General features: G+C 46.1%; 5 protein-coding genes across 7 annotated transcripts; 3 read left to right on the top strand and 2 right to left on the bottom strand.

Annotated features, from left to right (window-relative positions):
* Positions 1 to 1,836: 1,836 nt before the first annotated feature.
* On the bottom strand, positions 1,837 to 3,347 carry LOC120640737 (5-pentadecatrienyl resorcinol O-methyltransferase-like). The gene is made up of 2 exons (XM_039916653.1): positions 2,383 to 3,347; positions 1,837 to 2,267 (listed from the first exon to the last, which is right to left on the bottom strand). The coding sequence occupies exons 1-2, from the start codon at positions 3,220 to 3,222 to the stop codon at positions 1,971 to 1,973; spliced, it is 1,137 nt and encodes a 378-aa protein (XP_039772587.1). The 5' UTR covers positions 3,223 to 3,347; the 3' UTR covers positions 1,837 to 1,970.
* Positions 3,348 to 4,506: 1,159 nt separating this feature from the next.
* On the bottom strand, positions 4,507 to 10,749 carry LOC120640736 (probable DNA primase large subunit). Of its 2 annotated transcripts, none has more exons than XM_039916651.1 (20): positions 10,469 to 10,749; positions 10,278 to 10,339; positions 9,179 to 9,282; positions 8,997 to 9,078; positions 8,846 to 8,905; positions 8,668 to 8,722; positions 8,295 to 8,314; positions 8,109 to 8,192; positions 7,962 to 8,026; positions 7,643 to 7,691; positions 7,514 to 7,561; positions 7,312 to 7,401; positions 7,168 to 7,227; positions 7,027 to 7,086; positions 6,733 to 6,807; positions 6,572 to 6,657; positions 5,884 to 5,977; positions 5,691 to 5,798; positions 5,507 to 5,585; positions 4,507 to 4,894 (listed from the first exon to the last, which is right to left on the bottom strand). In XM_039916651.1, exons 1-19 carry the CDS (start codon positions 10,617 to 10,619, stop codon positions 5,553 to 5,555), a joined length of 1,386 nt encoding a protein of 461 aa, XP_039772585.1. In that variant the 5' UTR covers positions 10,620 to 10,749; the 3' UTR covers positions 4,507 to 4,894; positions 5,507 to 5,552. The 2 variants fall into 2 exon arrangements, with proteins under 2 accessions (XP_039772585.1, XP_039772586.1); XM_039916652.1 differs by having other exon boundaries at positions 4,598 to 4,889; positions 10,469 to 10,619.
* A 576-nt stretch (positions 10,750 to 11,325) lies between these two features.
* LOC120640735 (B3 domain-containing protein Os04g0386900-like) lies at positions 11,326 to 12,480 on the top strand. 2 transcript variants are annotated; one of them, XM_039916650.1, is made up of 3 exons: positions 11,326 to 11,565; positions 11,666 to 11,857; positions 11,945 to 12,480. In XM_039916650.1, the coding sequence occupies exons 2-3, from the start codon at positions 11,675 to 11,677 to the stop codon at positions 12,248 to 12,250; spliced, it is 489 nt and encodes a 162-aa protein (XP_039772584.1). In that variant the 5' UTR covers positions 11,326 to 11,565; positions 11,666 to 11,674; the 3' UTR covers positions 12,251 to 12,480. The 2 variants fall into 2 exon arrangements, with proteins under 2 accessions (XP_039772584.1, XP_039772583.1); XM_039916649.1 differs by having other exon boundaries at positions 11,330 to 11,565; positions 11,655 to 11,857.
* Positions 12,481 to 12,629: 149 nt separating this feature from the next.
* LOC120640734 lies at positions 12,630 to 16,505 on the top strand. Its single transcript, XM_039916648.1, has 4 exons — positions 12,630 to 12,912; positions 13,017 to 15,713; positions 15,797 to 15,946; positions 16,014 to 16,505. Exons 2-4 carry the CDS (start codon positions 13,017 to 13,019, stop codon positions 16,275 to 16,277), a joined length of 3,111 nt encoding a protein of 1,036 aa, XP_039772582.1. The 5' UTR covers positions 12,630 to 12,912; the 3' UTR covers positions 16,278 to 16,505.
* An 896-nt stretch (positions 16,506 to 17,401) lies between these two features.
* On the top strand, positions 17,402 to 19,942 carry LOC120640733 (protein MIZU-KUSSEI 1-like). The gene has a single exon (XM_039916646.1). The coding sequence runs from the start codon at positions 18,842 to 18,844 to the stop codon at positions 19,676 to 19,678; it is 837 nt and encodes a 278-aa protein (XP_039772580.1). The 5' UTR covers positions 17,402 to 18,841; the 3' UTR covers positions 19,679 to 19,942.
* Positions 19,943 to 20,246: the final 304 nt, after the last annotated feature.

Here is a 20,246-nt window from a genome sequence, read left to right as displayed (position 1 = left end):
GTCTAGGGGAGCGAGCCCTTCCTCTTTCTCATCGGACGCGGCCCCGTTCCAACCATGTCGTTCCGATGGACGCACGAAGAGTCGTCGATGGGCGGATGAAGACGGAGAGGGGTCTGACGATGACCACCCCACATCCTACCTCGATGCCGTGCGTCGCCCAGCATTGCCGGTGGCTGCGTCCCCATCGCGCACCCAGACTCGTCCAGTCATGGCGCGAGGTCGAGGTGGAATGGGCGCTGGACGGCAAGAACCAGGGCGAAGACGGAGGAGACGCAGCCAGCCGCGCGCCCAGTTGGTGCACGGCTTACCTGCCCAGCCGGTGGAGGGTCGTATCCCTGCCCGCCAACGCCTTGGCCGCCGTGGACGAGTCTCCGCCCCCAGCGCCGATGGGTGGCAGGAGAGTCTCCCACGGCTAGAGGCGCAACCTGCGGTCGTGAAGGTTCAACATCGCCAAGAACAGCTGGTACAGGGCTGAAGGATCCCTGCAGTGTTTCGCGACAGATGCTTCAACTGCCTCTCCTACTCGCACCGTGTTGCAACTTGTCGGTTGCCACGGCGTTGCTTGCGCTGCCATGGCTTCCGCCACATCGCCAGGGAGTGCAAGCGACTGAAGTCGGCGATGAAGGGAGGCGATATGCCATGTTGCCCTGTTCGTGGCATCAACTCTTCGGCCTCCCAGCATGCGACCCGAGGCGATCAGATGGTCTCGGATGGGGCCGTGCAGGATGCCGCGAGGGGCGCTGGCAGAATCTGACGACGACACTGGCGGCGCCGGAGTATGCCGGCAGGGGATGTCAGCATGGGCGCGCCTACCGACTTCTCCGACAACACCGACAGCGCCACTACTACATACCTTTACTCTATGCCTGATCCACTAGAGTTGGAGTTGTGCGCGGGTGAGGGGCCTCTGGCATGGGTTGACCCCATGTTGGAGGAGCTCGTTGCTTCGCTCGCACTGACAGCTGGAGCACTAGCGGTGGAGTGCTCGCCTCCTCATCCGCCGGTCGCCTCTAATGGGGTGGATGCATCGCTGGGGGGCACTCAGTTCCCCGGTGAAGGGTGCTCGGCAACCCGGCACTGCGGTGGCCGTGACGGACGTCGAGGCTGCGATGGACGTCGCCAACCGCACTCCACCTCAAATGTTATCAGCTGATGAGCTGGTACGTGACACCATTTGCGGGACGGAGCTGGCACTTCCTACCTCTTTTTCTCGTCGCAATGTCACGGTGGCGCGGGGAACACGCGAGGCTCTGTTACAGCTGTTCCCCGATGCCAGTTCACCGGTAAAAGAAGTGGTCGCTAATTTTGCACATGATGTTTGTACGGAGACTCCCCCACCTGTGCTGGTCGCTTTGCCGCTACGACGGCGCTCACGACAGCAACCACAAGACTTCACCATCTGCCGCAGCGAGAGGTTGGCAAAGAAGTCGCGCCATCGTGCTACAAAACCAACGGTTCAGGTGCAGAATGTGATGATGAGAAAATTAGGCCTCACTTCAGACATTCACTCGCCGGATGCCTCATCCTTCCAGCAATTCGAGGAAGCTTTCTCTTTTCCCCTCACTGTGAGGCCTTGGATGCTTTGTTACCGGCGGGGATGGATACTTTGGCAACTGGAGTGTGACACCCATGACGGTTCATAGATATTGGGTAGTTTACGGGGCCGCACGTTCACTATCGTGTAATAGTCTAACTCTGTGTATTAGATTGGTTTCCATTCTCCGAAACCAACTTGTTGTACTTTGCTTCTCTTCTTTTTAATGAAAAACGTGCTCAGGCATGGTCGCGAAAAGAAATCTTTTTTTAGGATTCAATTTTCAAATCTGTTCCATTCATCATTTCGAAAGAGGACCTTATGTTCGTTTACAAATTCACGCCTTCACGTTTAGTCCACTACTAGACAATCAATTGCGCATCCAACAACACTTATTCTCTTATTTTTAAGACGGGATCGATTGTTCATTGAGCTCTCATGGATAGAGCTCGATAACCGACCGGACACCAAGAATGGGCATAATTTTGTAGTCCTTAAACCCCGCTTCAAAGAAAATCTTCCACTCTTGCTCGTCTCGCTCGACACCATTGATACCCATAATAAGGAGATCATACAAAACTTGCGTCTCCAGTTGCTTAGCGTCTGACGATCCAGATCCAACTACCATATCTATGATTATCACCTTTCCTCCTTCATCTCTTGAAGGTATGGCTTGCTTGCAATTCTTCAAAATCTTGATACACTCGTCATCGCCCCAATCGTGCAAAATCCACTGAAATAACAAACAAGCATTAAAAAGTTACTCAATGTTTGCCACATTATCGTGTATTTTAGCTACAAAGAAAATGAGAAGCTACAAATATGGATGGGGTTTCAGCCTCAGTTACCTTGAGAAAGACAGCATCTGCCGGCGGGATGCTCTGAAACATGTCGCCCTCGACAAACTGCACGTTGCCGCCGCCAGAGGGAGCACTGGCAACCACGTGAGGGAGATCCAGCACGCTGCACCTCAGCTCCGGGAACGCCCTGGCGATGGAGGTGGCGGCGCCGCCGAGCCCGCCGGCGACGTCGACCAGCGAGCCTATCCCGTGGAACACCTCGGCGCACTCCCTGAGGACGATCCGCATCAGGAAGCGGCTGTCGGCGGCCATGGCGTCGTTGACCAGCGCGTTGAAGGCGGGCTTGCGCGCGGCCGTCTCCCACATGTCCCTTCCGTGCGCCACCGCGAACGGGGCCACGCCCGGCTGGTCATCCCGCCGGAACCACGCGCCGATGCCCATCCCGAGCGGCGAGACGCGGAAGGGGTTGAGCACCAGCCTCAGGACAGGCGACAGGCTCGCCGCCGTCGAGCCGTCGCCGTCGCCGTCGCCGTCGCCATCGCCGCCGCTTACGCTGTCGCTGACGAGGAGGCGTGAGGCCGGCGTCAGCTCGTAGACGGCTTCGCCGCCGGAGTCGTCTTCAGACGAGGTGGTATTGGCAACGGTGAACGTGCCCGCGACGGTGAGCGCGCGCATGAGGCGGCGGAGGCCGTGGAGCTTGCACGGGCTGAGCGCGGCGTCGGCGAGTATCTGGGAGAGGGTGGCCGCGCCGCCGCGGCGGTGGATGGCGTCGGCGACGCCGAGGTCGAGGGCGACGGCGAGCGCCATGGACTTGACGTAGCCGAAGGCGTGGTGCCAGAGCTCCAACTGCGCCTGGAGCAGCTCCTTGCTCTCCTCGGCGATGGCCATTTCCCACTACTCTTCCGTTGCCGTCCTCGGTGATGAGGCACACCATGCCGTCTTTATAGGCCGTCGGAGACTTTGCTCCAGATCTCGGTACGTTGAGTTCTTGATTTCTTATGCAGATTGGTAGCCCAAGTTGTCCAACTGAAATATTATCGTTTGCTTCAGATTTGATGCCGACCTGCTGCTGTGATTCACTGGTGACTGATTGGAGATGTTGGCAGCCTCTGATTGAGAATGTGTTGCACTACTTATTAAATTGAATTTTTGCAAAAACAAGTAAATGTACTTTCTCCCGGAACAAACTAATTTATTGTACTTGGATTAGTCAAGAACTTCGCTCCCACGCGGAGGATCGATCAATGGACCATGACCAATGGAAATACAGAATAATGCCTTGCATTCATCACCGTATCTTTTTCATCTCAACAACTGCAAACAGAACTGAAAACAAAGAAATTGCATTTTTTTTTCCTGATAACTTGACTGGGCAACCATTTCATTAAGAAAAAAATAAGCAAATAATTGCGTGACAAGCAGGCACAGAACGATCTGTTAAAACTGATCAGAGCAGTGCAGGCAACTCCTACGGTCAGAGAATCGAGCGCTTGCTGACACTCGCGCGCAGAATTGGATTTGCGTTTTCTACCCCCTGCTGTGGCAAATAAAGCTAGGAAATTTGCTCTTAGAGAATCGACGGAGGGACAAGAACACGTGGGTGCTCTGCTATCTGTTATGGAAAGCTGGGTATTCATATTTAGAAAATAATAACAATAGAAGATGGGCAATCCTTCAAACGAATCTGGGATGCAATCAAAGAAGTCGACCATCCAACCAATGAGATGCAAACGGCACCATCGTCTCACTGTGTAACTGTAGGAAACGCTTCGTACATGAACTAGTACACTCAGTTACAAACTGTCAGATCTTGATATGTATCTTATAATCCGATTCTCATAAGATAAGATTATATATAAAAAGCTCAAACTATATTAAACCACCATGAATTTTAATTCCATAGAATTATCAATTATGATCATACGTGAGAACTATACACGTCCCATGAGTGGTAGGACTGTACGTAGGATCCTCATTTTGACAGCAAATGTTGTGCGCCCTTAAACTTAGGCAACACCGATGCTCATTTGAGCTTCATTGGTTTAACTTAACATTTCTTTTACTCTTTGCAGCTCCAACTATACTTGGACGACCCACTTAAGATAGTAACCCCAATGACATCCACAATTATCTAAGGAAGCAAAACAAAGAACAGAGATAGCAATGCGAACCTAAGGGGTGAAAACACTTCAGCTTGGTTAACTACATACATAATACATAGACAAAATCACGCAATTCTATTCTACTTAAAGAAACTTGACAATAACATAACATCACAGCAAAATCGGTGCTACTTTAATTCAGTATGTTTCTTGATTCGCTCGAAATTTACAGGAATACACACACACAAACACCTTAACCTGCAGTTGTTCGCAGCATTAGGTAACCCTTCTAGTATACAATGTGGCACCATCGCTTGTCTGGTATGACAGCGGACAGCCACTAGCTGGAGTTTGGAAACATCAGGTACCAATAGGATTCCAGCTAACAATCAAAGATCAGCCGGTAACCATCACATGATTGCATCAAGCGTGAATCTTTGGTTCAGTGCTGACCTGATCTATGGACAAAAGACAGCAATATGGAATTATCAGTGAGCGTGTAGTACATCTAGTGTAGAAAATCGGAAAGTTTATGCATGATAATTGATAATGAATTCTCGTATGGTGCTCCAAATCACAAGTTACATGTTTGATGAAAATTCAGTATCCATAAATAATCTTATTATTACCAAGAAAACAGACTGATTCTTGTTCTACACTTACAAACTGACAGGAGAACTAGATCACTTGCATTTAACATAAAAATCACATTAAATCAGAGCTGTATGTTTAAACAAATTCAGTAACAATGAGCAGCCTTGGCCCTTTGGATGAGGCAAATAAAAATATAACATATAAAATAAGCCACACTCTTGGACAGTTTCAAATCATGCATAAACAGAATTTTACCGATGGATAAGGTGTTACCAATAAAAAAAGGGAAAGAAAATATTTAATAGAATTGTCAGAAGTCAAAGGGGGAACTCAGCATCACATATGCCGTAAACAGCAAGTGCTGTACCGCATGTCTATGCTATGTATCATTGCACATTAGAAATGCATCTATTCATGAATGAGTAGTGGTTAACAATGGAGGTAAATATAAAGCAAAAGCTGAGTGGTATCCAGACCTGGTAACCTTGTGCAGATGGATGCTTTCTGCATCTGCAATACAATTTAGGTTGTTGATTGGCTCTCCACTGTTTGGTTCTGCGCATTAAATCCCCACATGTTAAATTGGAAGATTAGCTCAGCTAGATAATAAGAGCAAAGCACAAGAAAAACAGTCAGTGTATAGTAAATGACAGCACCCACTTTGGCTCGCAAAACTTTCTGACTTTCGCTGAAATACTGATTTGGATGGTTGATTCCAGAATCACAGGAGACACCGTGTGTTGCCTCAAAGGTCAATGTGCAAGCTAGCTGTATATTTCATTATGCCACATAAACTAGTTAGTTCAGGGATAGCATATTGCTCAGTTAAGCTAGTGGCAATGAACTACAGCACCTGGTAATGCCTGTTCTTCACTTTATCCATTATCTCTTCCAATGCATGCCCACCGACACCCATTTTGTTGAGTGCTGCCCGCAAATTTTCATCACTGCAAATACAATAAAACAGAGGCAAATACATGGATGCAAACATCAGGTACAAAGTAGGGTAATTATGGTTATGTTGCAACATCACAAATTGGCATGGCAATTGGCAAGTGAACTTCACAAAAGAATGCTATTTTGTATTAACCATAATCAACGAAGAAACTATATCATGGACAAGTATGAACAAGGAGACTAGACAACACTATATCAGCAATGATTACAAAAGCATATCTCACTGTTCTGCTTGGTAGATTAGCATTGTACAATTTGGTTCAAGCTGGCCAGGTGCACTTAATGATTAAACAAAATGTTAATTCTCATTCACCTGCTTTTTGCTAAATTAAGCTTTTTTTGTCAGAAAACTATAGGTTAGTGGGCACTTGCTCCATTCAGATTTCTGGGCTTCGAAATGAAACCTTACTTCGACCTCAAAGTTCAGGAGTAGATCTAGCGACAAAAGGAGAGACTGGAAGAGAAGGTACAAACTGCTACTGCTAACAAAAAGTTTAGATTACTTATTAAAATATTGAGCACTTATCTACTCTGTTAGACTGTTTAGTAACTGTCTATAGGGAAGACTAAGGATGAGGTGGTACCCAAAATGTCGATAAGGGCATCCATGATGATCTCCAACACCTGGTGTTGCAGAAATGATCTTTTGACATGAATATGGAGTGTAATCCTGGAGCAGAATTGGTAAGAGTAAGTAATAACTCCAGTGCAATTTCATGTCACACAAGTAGCAGGAGGGGCTTACTGTCCGTTTTCCTTCTTTTCCGTAATTATGTCTGATGCTATAGGCATATTCCTTGTCAAAACGCTCAGAGCCAACCTTATCCAAAGAAGATACAATATCAATGAGGCAATAGAAAACTGGGATAACTTACATGTTCAGCTCATGGAAAATTAATTGCTTAATTTTGCATTTCTTTAATCATATTGGCTTTGTGCACTGCTAGCATGCTACAGGCAATAAGGTAGCGACATACTCCTATAAAATGTTTGCATGACACAATATATACGTTTACGTTATCTACAAAATGATAGATACCTTCTGAGAAAATTCCGCTCTCCAAAATGCCAGGGCATCCTCTAACTTTAGTCCAGCACCCTAAGTCATAATTTTCATAAGTCGTGAATGTGACATAATTGTAGGTAGATCAAAGTTTAGTTTAATTCATTTAACTGTTACCTTAAGGAAAAGTCCAAATTGCATTCTACCCCCATGCTTCAGATGATGGTTTTCTCTCAACTGCAATATAAAAGAAAACACTGAGCAACCTGGCCACAAGGTATGCATATCAGTATATCACCAAGAACATATAAGGTGCCTCACCTTATCTAGCATATGTCTCATGCAAAGAGGGAAAGAACTTTTAGCCAGTTGGTCAATATCCTTTAGAGATATTTCAACAGCATCCTTCGGCTGTATGAAACATTATAGTTTAAGAAACGTTACAAGTCCAAGCAACAGCACTGGAGGAAATGTAGTTAAATATCAGGAAATCAAGCATAACTGCAAGGGTGAGACAGCACACCTGAGAGTAATCAGGTCCAAAATACGCATTGCTTAATGCCTCGACAATCTGTAAAAAATTCAGCATCACTGAAGATATAAAAAGATCAGTTCTGAAAGAAAGGTAGGGAACTGGTACTCTGGTACTCACAGGAGTCAACCTGTCCTTTTCCTGTTCCTTTATAGTTGCCGTCCATTTTCTGTACAATAATAACTAGTGAGCACTCAGTTTAGAACTCAATCCCAACTGCTGCTGGAAAATGTCACCGGAATGCAACAGCTGGATTTTTTTGGGAAATGTGATTTGTTTTGCAAGAAAGTATGTGAATTAAATCCTATCCTAACATATAAATGGTGTGGGTACAATATTTAAAGCCGCATGACACCTTTCTGACATAAAAATCAACTAAGCAGGCTTCCAAAACATGTTACATAATAACTGAGCAAAGTAAAATTAATGTATAATTTACCTGTTTGTTAAAACAAGTGCCTTTGAGATATTGCACCGGAATTGAGTAACCACTAATGAAACCACCTAGGAAATCATACAGGTATGTTCATAGAGAGCACCAATCAAAACAATAACTAGAATTTTTATTATCATATTCAGTGCAAACCTGGCTCATCGCCACATAAGCATAGCCTTTTGAAAGAAATACTCGGCGGCTGGCCACAAGATCAGGAACTTCTTCAAAAGGTACCTTAAATGTATTAAAATATGATTTACTTCGAGTTATTATTTGCACAAAACAAAAGTTTAAATGGGTACAGAAATAAAGACTAAAACAGGTACATGTACATACCTTGAAGAACACGGACTCAACTGCCAAAAAAAGAAAAGGTACCAAATGAATTTAGCTTTCAGTGAAAGAAGAAATAATAGAATGACACTCTACTCAAAGAGCAAAAGGCATAAATGGAAAATTATGACAAGGTTAACACAGTAATGGTTTCATATGATTGTTCTATACAGTACAACAAATTTACTTTAGAAAGAATAGAAAGTTCGGTCACAATGGTACATTTGCTGCTTCAGTACGCTAACCGCCTAGATGGTCGACAGAAGTATGAATCATAGAGAAACATCCTATTCTGTAACTGATCCTGACACCCAGTTGGAAAAGAAATCTGCAATAAATTGAGTGGAAAGAAGCGGCGATAAGAAATGGTGCGTACCATTTGCAGATTGACCAATGGAACGTGCAACTTGGCTCAACTTGTCTTTCACAACCTAAAATATGTGACATTCATTACTTCACAAAGCAAACAGGAAAAAGGAAAAACACTACACGTTTACATTGCAAGCATCAAAATCAAAGTCCTCAGCAATAATAATAGTGGAAATAGTCAGTACCTCAAATTCTGAGTGTGGCAATGCTTTGTAAGGCAGTTGAAACTCAGTCATAAGCATCCTCTGAAACAGAATGTGCAACATGCAACAGTTAAAGCATAAATGCAATGTTATTTTCCTTTATCAATTCTATGATAAAGAGATAGGAAGTCACCTGTGATTCAGGACTCTCAAGCCGAAAGCGATACCGGAAAAGTGTAGTCTCCATGGAGAGAAACCACTTTCGTAATTCTTCCCTGGGTGGTGTATCAAATATAACTTTTGATTAAGTTGGTCAAAAGAACCATCAGTCTTAATATAGGGCACCGAATATGACCGTTTGAATATTAAGCTTACGTTCTGCAATAGACTAGGCGGAGCACAAAGTGCGATATTATATCCTTGTTCAAAGTCTCTGCTGGATCCTGGTGCCTCATGTGTGTCTTCCACAACTCACAGACCTGATGTATCAAGAACAATGCATTTCTTTTTAGGAAAAAGTCTAAATTACTCCTCTCAACTATAGCCAAAGTCTGGATAACCCCCTAAACTATTGTTTGGTTCATTTTACCCCCTAAACTATACCATCTGGTTCAAATTACCCCCTACTATAATTTATCTTTTTCATTTCTCCATGCATAGGTGGAGTTTTGAGTTGAAATTTTATAGCATATAATAGTACACACCATAACGCATGTTAGAAAAAATAGATCATATTTTTTTTTTATTTTGATAGGTTACAATATTTAATAATAAATTAATCATTGGAGTACAAACTTATATGAAAACTAATGGAGCAAATTATAAAACTTTTCCTAAATATGCATTGCGATGTCCACTACTACTCTGCAAAATTTGAAATTAAAATCCATCTTGTGTATGAAGAAACAAAAGAGATAAATTGTATTAGGGGATAAAATAAACTAAATGGTATAGTTTAGGGGGTAAATTGAACCAAGTTATAGTTTAGGGGGTTATCCAGACTTTAGCTATAGTTGAGGTGAGTAAATTGAACTTTTTCCTTCTTTTTAAATACAATTTGGACAATTGTCAGACTACATTGTTAAGTTTATAACAAGGGTTGATGCTATCAACAATTCCAACTACAAAATCAAATCCAAGTTAAGGCCAGAAATAAGGAGAAAATACATATGACCGATACGGGGCACTCAACATCTGCATGAACAAATAGTAAATTTTTTTTTGGAGATTTCAGAAAGTAGCACGTTAATATCCAGAAGAGCCTAGCTACTTTCTTCCCATTTTCTCTAGCAAAATCCAACTTAGAACAATGTTTAAATCTACACAAGACCGCAAAATGCTTTGAAACTTTCACCTACTTCTGCGCAAAATGAAGTTTTCGCTATAAAAAAAGGGTCCAAACTCCAAACATAGTCCCATTCCCAAATTTCCCTGCAGTAACGAGAGAGCAGCCAGGGAGAATCGAATCGCTCACCAGCTTCTCCATCTCCTCCGGCCTCTTCCCCCGCGAGAGCCCATCCGAGATCCCCTTGAGAACTGCCCACCACAGCGCGGCGAAACGCGCCGCACGCCAAACCGTTAGCCAGATCTGAGGAAGCAAGGCATGATGCATTTTTTTTCTTTCTTTTTTTTTTTGCTAGATAGAAAGAGGCAGGAGGCCCGCACCACGGAGGCGGTCGATGGCGAAGAGCTCGAACTCCTCCAGCCGCACCTCCAGCTGCGGCGCCGCCCGGTAGGTCGGCAGGGCCCCCGCGCCGCCGGCGGCGGCGGCGGCGGCTGCGGCGGCGAGCTGCCGGTGGGACCGCACGATCTCCATGCGGCCTAGGCTGTTGCGCGGTCGCGGAGCATGGCCCTCGCACGGAAGGGTTCGGTGACCGGCGCACTGGTGTCGGAGATTACGGGGCGGGCGGGCAGGCGGCGGCTGTGGGGAGTGGGGAGTGGGGATGGAGAGTGGGAGAGGAGAGGGCGGCGGGAGAAAGAAAATTGGGGAAGCTTTGGCGGGAAAAGGACCTGCTTTTTCCCGCCGCGGCGCCGGTGGGCCGTAAACTAGCATGGCTTTGCGCAGATTTCCAAACTGGCCTGGCCCAAGCCTGACCCGGGGTATTTTTCTTACTGTACCATTTTTATGGTGCAATAATTCGTGAGAGGCCCATCCCGAAATATGCCGAAATGTTATCCACTGGGAAGATGTCCGTTTGAATAGTGGACAACTATATATGGATGAAGTTAAATATCATCAATTTTTCCACATGTCAAGAACAGAGAAAGATAGAGTTTTATAGAATGTGAGAAAAGTTTCGTCATCACGAAACCCATATAACACAGTTATCTAATTCTCAGTCTAGATAAATTGTCTATAAAATTTCTTCCAAGACTGACCTTACATAAGCATAGTCTTAAGGAGGAGGTAATAGTTCAATTGGTCCGGTAAATATTTGGTAACGAGCATATCTTCGACGTGTATAGCCTGAAGCGTTTAAACAGGCCAACCCAAAGTATCGTGCGAGCTCCACTGTGATCTCGTGACCCATGCTGCCATGCATAGCTGAGGATCGGACGTGTTCTCTCCACTGTGATTCTCGTGACCCGTGAGCCGTATGCCCGTATGTTAAAAAGCAAAGCTTGGCACTGTGGTTTCTTCCTCCCCCCTTCAGTCCTCCCGTCGTCCAGCAGAGGTAAAAAAGAAAAAAGAAAACCACCAAACCCAATCCCAATCCCAATCCCCGTCGTGCGCATCATTTCTTCCTCCGTTTAACCGCAAGGCAAGTTCTTGTTGACTCGAGGCAAAAGGTTCGCGGCTCCCGGTTGATTTTCTGTACATGCGGAATTGCTGATGTGATGCTATCTTCAGTGTTCATTCAGGCAGAGGAAATGGCCTCGGATGCAGCTCCCAAGGGTAAATCGGCGGCGGCGAGCTCCTCCGCCGAACGGAGCGCCGCCGCGGCCGGACCTGATGGCGGTGATCAGCTCCAGCCCGGGATCCTCCCTCTCCTGGGAAAGCCCTACTTCGCGTGCGTCATGTGCAAGCCCCATGTCCGCCCGCCGTTCCAAGTGGTACTGCCACTCTGCTCCTCGTGAATCATCTCCCTCCAGTTCTCTGCTCTAAAGGGTGTGTTTCGTGCCTGGTTGCGTGCATCGCAGGTGGTCCCCAGGTCGCTGGCGCCGTTCCTCCCGGCGGCCACGGCGCCGGCGACGGTGGCGTGGCGCGGGCGCTCCTGGGGGATGCGCTTCACGGGGGGCCGCCAGGTCCAGCGCCTCGAGGCCGGGTGGCGGGGCTTCGCGCTCGACGCAGGCCTCCGCCTCGGCGACGCCTGCGTCCTCGAGCTGCTGGACGCCGGCCCGGACCGCGTGGCCTTCAGGGCGCAGGTCCTCCGCGCCGACATCCCCGCAGCGATCCGGGGGCGCGCCGGCGGGGACACCTCGGCCAGCCCCATCCTCATCGACTGAAATGTGGGCACAACTGAAACCTCGTGTTTCTTTCGTCATCATAATTGTGCCGTGCTACTCTAAAATCTTTGTGGCTTCCATTTCCTTTCATTTCGAGGCCGAGAAGTCTTCTTTGCTCTTTCCATTAGCTGGGAACGAAGAACTGAGAACTCTCTGAGAGGGGGAAAAAAACTTCACCACCATGGCTCAGGAACGCAGCCACGCAGGAGTTGTACTCGCAAAAAAAAAAAGGCAGAAGTCCACATTACACCCCTCATCTCTCGTCAGAGTCTAACAATCAACCTCAAACTGCAATACCGTTTATCCGTCACCCCTGAACTACATAAACCGTACATGGGAACCCCGTGCCTCCCCGACAGCCTGGTTTTGAGCCACGCTGGACTCCAGGTCAGAACTCGGCGTCCACGTCGGACTCGTGGGCGTCTTCTAAAAGCCACCGGTTGGCCACGCCCTCCCACCCCACTCTTTCTCTCTCTGTCGGCGCTCCTCTGTTTCATCCTCTATATCTTTCTCCGCTCTCCATCTCGTTGTTGTTTTCTCCTCTCTGTCTTTCTCTTCACAGGCCGCCTGAACCACTGCCGCTCCTGCAACCTTCCACCTAGGTCTGAGCATCTGGCGCATCACCTAGATGAGAATACGCTAGGATTGAAGAAGCTTCTAAGGTTAGTTATTTATTGTTTATTTGATCTGGATCCATGCATATTCTTCATATTAGGGTTCGAAATTGAGATCTACAGTTGGTTTTTGTTCCCTTTTTGTTTCGTAGATGGGTGATGTGGACACACTTACTGTTAGATTTCATTATGGTGGAGAGTTTTTGTTTGATGGGAAGAGGATGCATTACGTCGGTGGATTTGAAGGATTGTCCTATATAGAGCGGGATTTAATCTCTTTACCTGAGATTATTGGGCATCTAAAGGATCATGGAGTGGTTGTGGATGATGTATTGCTGCATTGGTTGCATCCTGGTAAAGACCTCGATGATGGGCTTAGGTTGCTGCATGATGACAGTGTGTGCCTGGCCATGTCAAATTGCATTAAAGGCTGTGGGGTTGCAGAGGTGTATGTTGAATCGGTAGCAATGCAATTGGAAGCACTTGCTGAAGATGACACAAGAGGTAGTGAAGCAAATGAATTTGCAGAGCAAATGGGAGGAAAAACACTTATTCATATTGATGGAGATAGTTCTGATGAAGTTCAATATATAGGGGAGAATAAGATTACTGCCTTCCAACTTGCTCCTATCAAAACTGAGGAGTGGCAGCAGCTACAGATTGCTAGCAAGGTGGGAGAAGCACAAGAATCACAACAAATCCCTAGCAAGGTGGGAGAAACAGAAAGCAGTTCTGATAGTGAGTACCTTCCTGGTGGGTTTTGTTCCTCAAAAGAGGATGAGGAAGCTGCAGACATTAACCAAAAATTCAAGGAATTCAAGAAGAAGTCCAAGTGTGGTGAACTCAAAAGCCTAGATGATGTTATGTATGCATATGCTCCTCAGAAAGAAATTGGACAAACTGATGGTGAGCTTGTAGTGGGATGTGACCTTGTTGATGGTAACTCAACACCATATGTTGACTCAAGCGATGGTGAAGATGAATCATTTGAAGAATGCTCTGGTGATGAGGTCATTGGGAAAGAAGACCATTTCCATAGGTTTGACAGGAAGGCTGATGTTCCAGTTTTTGCTCTAGGAATGAAGTTCAGCGGTAAGAAAGAGTTTAAGGAAGCAATTATTAAGTATGGGCTTGCTACAAGGAGGGTTATGAAATTTGTCAAAGATGAAGGAGACAGGGTTAGAGCTATATGTGAGTGGCCTTTGTGTCCTTGGGTATGTCTTTTGAGGAAGACCACTCTAGCAGAGAGCTGGCTAGTGACAAGCTTAAAAGATGAGCACACGTGCCCAAAGAGAAGAGACAACAAACTGGTGACATCTAAAAGAATTGCAGATAGGTTTCAAAGTTTGATTAGAGCAAACCCAGCATGGAGCTTACAACACCTTCAAGCCACAATTCAAAGGGAAATGTTTGCTAATGTCAGTATATCTAAGTGTAAGAGAGCAAAGTCTATAGTAATGGCTAGATGGCTGGATAGGGTTCAGGGTGAATACAGTAAAGTGTATGATTACCAAGAAGAACTACTAAGGAGCAACCCAGACAGCACGGTTGTTGTTAAGACGGACCCAGAATTTGATGTGCCCGTGTTTCAAAGGTTCTATGTGTGCCTTGATGCTTGTAAGAAGGGGTTCTTGACAGGATGTAGGAAAGTAATAGGTCTTGATGGTTGCTTTTTCAAAGGGGCATGCAGTGGTGTGCTGTTGTGTGCCATTGGCAGAGATGCAAACAATCAAATTTATCCGATTGCTTGGGCTGTGGTTGAGATGGAAACAAATGAAACATGGGACTGGTTCACTTACTTGTTGTGCAGAGACTTGAATATTGGAGATGGAGATGGTTGGGTAGTTGTATCAGATCAACAAAAGGGGATACTAAATGCTGTTCAAGCATGGCTTCCTAGATCTGAGCATAGGAATTGTGCTAGGCATATATATGCTAATTGGAGGAAGAAATTCAAGAAGAAAGAATACCAAAAGATGTTTTGGAAATGTGCTAAGGCCTCTTGCATCACTCTTTTCAATATAGCCAGAGCTGAATTAGCTGAGAAGACACCTCAGGGTGCACAAGCTATAATGAACACAGCTCCACATCATTGGAGCAGGGCATGGTTGAAGCTAGGATCAAATTGTGATTCAGTTGATAATAATATTTGTGAATCCTTCAATAAGTGGATTGTTGAACCAAGGCATCTCCCTATAATCAGCATGCTAGAGGCCATTAGGTGCAAAGTAATGATTAAGATCCATGACATGGCAACTAAAGCTAGTAGGTGGCAACAAGCAATTTGTCCTAACATATTGAAGAAGCTCCAGACTTGTGTGAATATATCTGCTTATTGCCAAGCTATCTGTTGTGGAAAAGACCAATATGAAGTGCAGCACAATGACCACAGGTGGTCAGTAGACCTTGAGAAAAGGACCTGCTCATGTAGGTATTGGCAGCTATCTGGACTGCCATGCCCACATGCAATTTCCTGCATATACTATAAAACCAACAAATTGGATGATTACATTGCTAAATGTTTCACTGTGGATGCCTTTGAAAAAACATATGCTCACTGCCTGCAACCTGTAGAAGGCATGCAAAATTGGCACCCCTCTGAAATGGCCAAGCCATTGCCACCCAAGCAAATGAAGATGCCAGGTAGGCCAAGAAAAGAGAGGAAGAGGGAACCACATGAGAAGCCAAAAAAAAGCACAAGGTTGTCAAAGAGGGGCACTGTGATCACCTGTAGGAAATGCAAGCAAGTTGGTCATAATAGGAGCACTTGTGACAGGAGGAACAATAACAACACCTCCAATACGCCAGCATCATTTAACCAGGCCCCTGTAACTTCACCAAATGCACTGGTAAGTAAATGTTTTTTGTGCTTCTTATGCAAGTGCAATTCAGTGTCTTCTATCATAGTAATGCCATGACTTCTGTGGTGCAGCTTCCTGTTCCGGCCTCACAGCAGAGTGTAAGAAGTGCTAAGAAGAGGAAGGCTCCTTCGACTAATGATGCAAGTGCTTCCAAAAATAAAAATAAGGGCTGTACTTCAGGAGTCGCATATTCAGAGAGGAGTGCATCCACAATTCAAACTGTAAGCTAATTTCAGCACCATCAGAATTATCTTGTAGCATACCTCCTAACTTGCTTCATAATTGCAGCCTGGACAAAGGTTTATTAGGACAACTGCTCAAGGAAGGGTTGCAACAATACCTGGTGGAACAGCTTCCATAAATTTAGAGGCTACTGTGCCATCTTCACTAGCTAGAGCAAAGGTCTCCATTCAGGTCACCTCTGGGACTGCTAGTGCACAAGCAAAAGCCCAGGAACCATCAATGAAAGGACCTGCATTGAAGACCTCAAGGCGCCTTCCACAACTTCTTTTGTCACCGAAGAGGACTCATCTGTTCAACAATACCCAGTAATTTTTTCGGAGTTGTATGTGTTAGGTTGTGGTGCTGAGTCATGTATCCAGTATTGCACTATACATTATGTATGCTGAAATATCAGTCATATGTTAGGCTAGACCAATGCCAGTTCTATGTAAATTTAGTTAAGCTGTACTCTATGCCAGTAGTTCCTCATGTAATATGCCAAACTAATGGCTCTTATGCCAGTGCAATGCATGTTTAATTCTCCAAGTTATTTTGTTATGGCAGTGCAAGCATAAATAGTCCATTCATAAATAGTGTAACATGTATAGCTTATACTTTTCAGATCGACATAATTTTCATTCATTAACATAAGAGTTTACATGCATCGAGGACGAGTTTACACCTTACATTGGAACTAGCATTCGTCCACCACTGCACCTGGCTAATTCACTTACCATACTACTTAATTAACATTCCAATAATAACACAAATACATGCTAATATTGCTGACTGCAGCAATACTCTTTCTTTCTCAAATTTCTTGGCTTTGTCAATGAGTGCAACTATTTCTGCTTCCTTTTCAGCCACTAACTGCGTCTTCTCAACAAGCATCTTCTCTATCTGCTGTCTCTGAACAATCATTTCTAGTTGTGGTCTTATTTCTGAAACAGTAGCTCTCAAATTTTGGTGCCTTTTGCCCGCACTTACAGTACACGGGTGGCTGATACTGCAGTGGCCCCTCTCCGTACGACACAGGGGAGCAGGAGATCCTATCCTCCCCGATGTCGTGGCCTGAAGACGTGCTTGACCAGGATGAGCTCTTATCCCTCGTGCTCATCACCTTCCTTCACAGATTGAGCCTAGGGTTTACAGCGAGATGGAGAGCGGAGAAAGAATGAGAGGATGAAACAGAGGAGCGCCGACAGAGAGAGAAAGGGTGGGGTGGGAGGGCGTGGCCAACCGGTGGCTTTTAGAAGACGTCCACGAGTCCGACGTGGACGCCGAGTTCTAACCTGGAGTCCAGCGTGGCTCAAAACCAGGCTGCGGGGAGGCACGGGGTTCCCATGTACGGTTTATGTAGTTCAGGGGTGTCGGATAAACGGTATTGCAGTTTGAGGTTGATTGTTAGACTCTGACGAGAGATGAGGGGTGTAACGTGGACTTCTTCCAAAAAAAAAAGAATGGAGTAGGGGTTGAAAGCAAGACCAGAGCACAGCCGGGAATGTCACGCAGGGAACCGCAACTCGCGCACAAAAAAGCAGAGGAAAACTTGTCCGTACCAGATTTCACAGAAAAGCACTTGAACTATCCATGAATCAATTTATTTTTTTTTAAAAAATCCATGAATCAACTTACAAATCTACAAGCTTCGTTCTTTTATAGTATCTAGATTCGTACCCGTGCGTTGTTACGGGCGATAAAAGATTTATAGTGCAATAAACAAAGTATTCAACAAGACAATAGCAGGTTAGAATGAACATATCAAATGAAAGTAGTCGATTTAGGAACATAATTAATGTTGTGCGATGAAATGGTCCAAGACCTTTTAATCTTTTAAATAAATGGCATAGTACTTACAGTAGTACTTTAGCAAGATGAAAACACAAGCACACATACAGACATGATCTGTATAATCATTTACAGGACCCGAACAGACGATGGATTAATCATCGACAAACATATAGGGACAAAAAAAATAATCAAAGGGCATTTCCGCTCCATTAGGGAAACAAAGCTTAAACCTTTGTGCATTGGATTAAATCATCGACAAACATATAGGGACTCACACAAATGAAAGGGGAGTTAAACTTTTTTCCCCTGCATTTGTCAAGATTCTTAGTTGTTGTCCAGTTGGGAGGCAATTATGTGCAATACAAACAATCAAACATGATGTTGGGTATTACGTAACCACCCTATCTACAAATCAAGCACATATGGGTATCCCTCTGTGGGCTTAGTAGTAAAACACCAATAATTAGTACCGGATTGTGCCACCATCTGGTAATAATAGCCCTCTCCGGAGATATGACCTCCAATCAGTACCGGCTGCCACAACAATCGGCTCCATAGGCCGTTCTCTAGTAGTGACAGCTGGCCTTCGAGAAATTGATTGGATCGGTACCTGCAGATATGAAATCTGGAGGTTGAAGGTTGGATCGTTGTCTAACGGTTGATAGTCGAAGTTAATTACTAAGCATTCTCATTTTGAGTCGACTAGGTAGCGTCGCCCCTATTTACAGTAATTATGCAAGCAAGCGCTGCGCCGTTTGTCTGGTAAATACGACGAACAAGACGCATCGGAAGCACAGCTACCGTTTCATCCAAAGAACAAAGCTGATCAGTAAATTTGGCATCTGCCTAAGAATACACTGAGTAAATAACTCAATATTTTTGTCTTCTTCCATGCATGTGACGACGCATGAGAAACAGCTGCTCCTATGTTCGTCGATCCCCAACAGCTTCGAGACTCATCACGCCTGCCTATAACATAACAGCATTTTGCTCGCCATCTGCCAAAAACAAGAGACACCAGCCGTAAATTGCTTGCACAAAAATTGCTTGCCGTCTGCCAAAAACAAGAAACACCAGCCGGAGGAATTAATCAGCAATTCATCATGAAGAAGAAGAAGTCGGGGGCATCCAACTACCTGTGCATCGCACCCATCTTCAACTCCTGCCTTTCCTCGGGTAATAAGCAGCCGTCAAACGACGCCGCCGGCAGAAACCGGCTGAGCTTCTCCTTCCCGGACAGTCTCGCCGGCGGCAAGACCCAGCGCCAGCAGCAGCAGCAGCATCAGCAGCAGCCGGAGGAGCAGAATTCGGAGAGCATCATCGACCCCGCCGCCTCGATCGTCACCCGGAAGGACGGCCGGCACTGCACCGTGATCGTGGGCACCATCTTCGGCCGCCGCGCCGGCCGCGTCACCTTCTGCGTGCAGCGCGATCCCGACGCGCCGCCGCCGTTCCTCTTCGAGCTCTCCGTCCCGATGCAGTCCCTCGCCGCGGAGATGGGCTCGGGCCTCCTCCGCATCGCGCTCGAGTGCCACCGCCCCACCAGCGGCGCCGGCGCAGGCGGCGCCGCCGCCGCGACGACGGGCGGAAGCGGCGCGAGCAGGAACGTGTGGAGGGCGTCCTGCAACGGGTGCGACGTGGGGTACGCCGTGCGGCGGCTCCCGACGGAGTGGGATCGGCGCGTGCTGGAGAGCATGCGGACGATGACGACCGGCGTCGGCGTGCTCCCGCCGCCCACGGTGGCGCTGGAGGAACGACCCAACGATGATGGGAACCTGCAGGACGGCGGCGGCGGGGAGGTGCTGTACATGCGGGCGACGTACGAGAGGGTCGTGGGGTCAAGGGATGCCGTGTCCTACCACCTCATCAGCCCCGGCGGCGGGGGCGGCAGCCCGCCTCAGGAGCTGAGCGTCTTCTTGCTGCGGACCAGGGGTGACTGATGAGACCACCGACATAATGTGTTCTACGTATATATGCATCGTGATTCGTGCACGTATAGTCAGTGGCTCGATGCACCTTTGTTGGACGAGCCGGTCAGTATAACGTGCCTTTTCTTCATTTTTACATGTAAGTAACTAGTAAGATGCAGGTACGGCACGCACGTGTTTAATAATCCACTTGTCAAACCACATTTGTTAATATCACAAACTTGTGCTCACAGCTGTGTATTAATGTAAGCAATGAGTGGAATTAGGAATTGCTTCTGCATGCAAGCTTCTATGAAAAAGCAGAGGTTACTATCCAGATCCACTGTGTCCGTGAGAATACGGAAAAACACAAGGACAACTGTCATCGTAAAAGCTTCTGATAAGTATTAATATGAATAAATGCAATAAAGAGTATATGTTTAGAATATTGTGTAAACAATAAGCACAACTCTTGTCCTTAATTTTTTTAGATTATACAGTACAACTCAGACACTCACAATGTATGCACGCACACTCACACCCCTATGGACATCTTCGAAGCCGGCAAATCCTCGAGATTGACGAAGTCACTACAGTCGTC

The sequence above is a fragment of the Panicum virgatum genome, chromosome 7K, assembly GCF_016808335.1.
Source record: "Panicum virgatum strain AP13 chromosome 7K, P.virgatum_v5, whole genome shotgun sequence".
NCBI classification, from domain to species: domain Eukaryota; kingdom Viridiplantae; phylum Streptophyta; class Magnoliopsida; order Poales; family Poaceae; genus Panicum; species Panicum virgatum.
The sequence above is the reverse complement of the archived record's forward strand: the minus strand, read 5'-3'. Positions and strand labels throughout refer to the sequence as shown.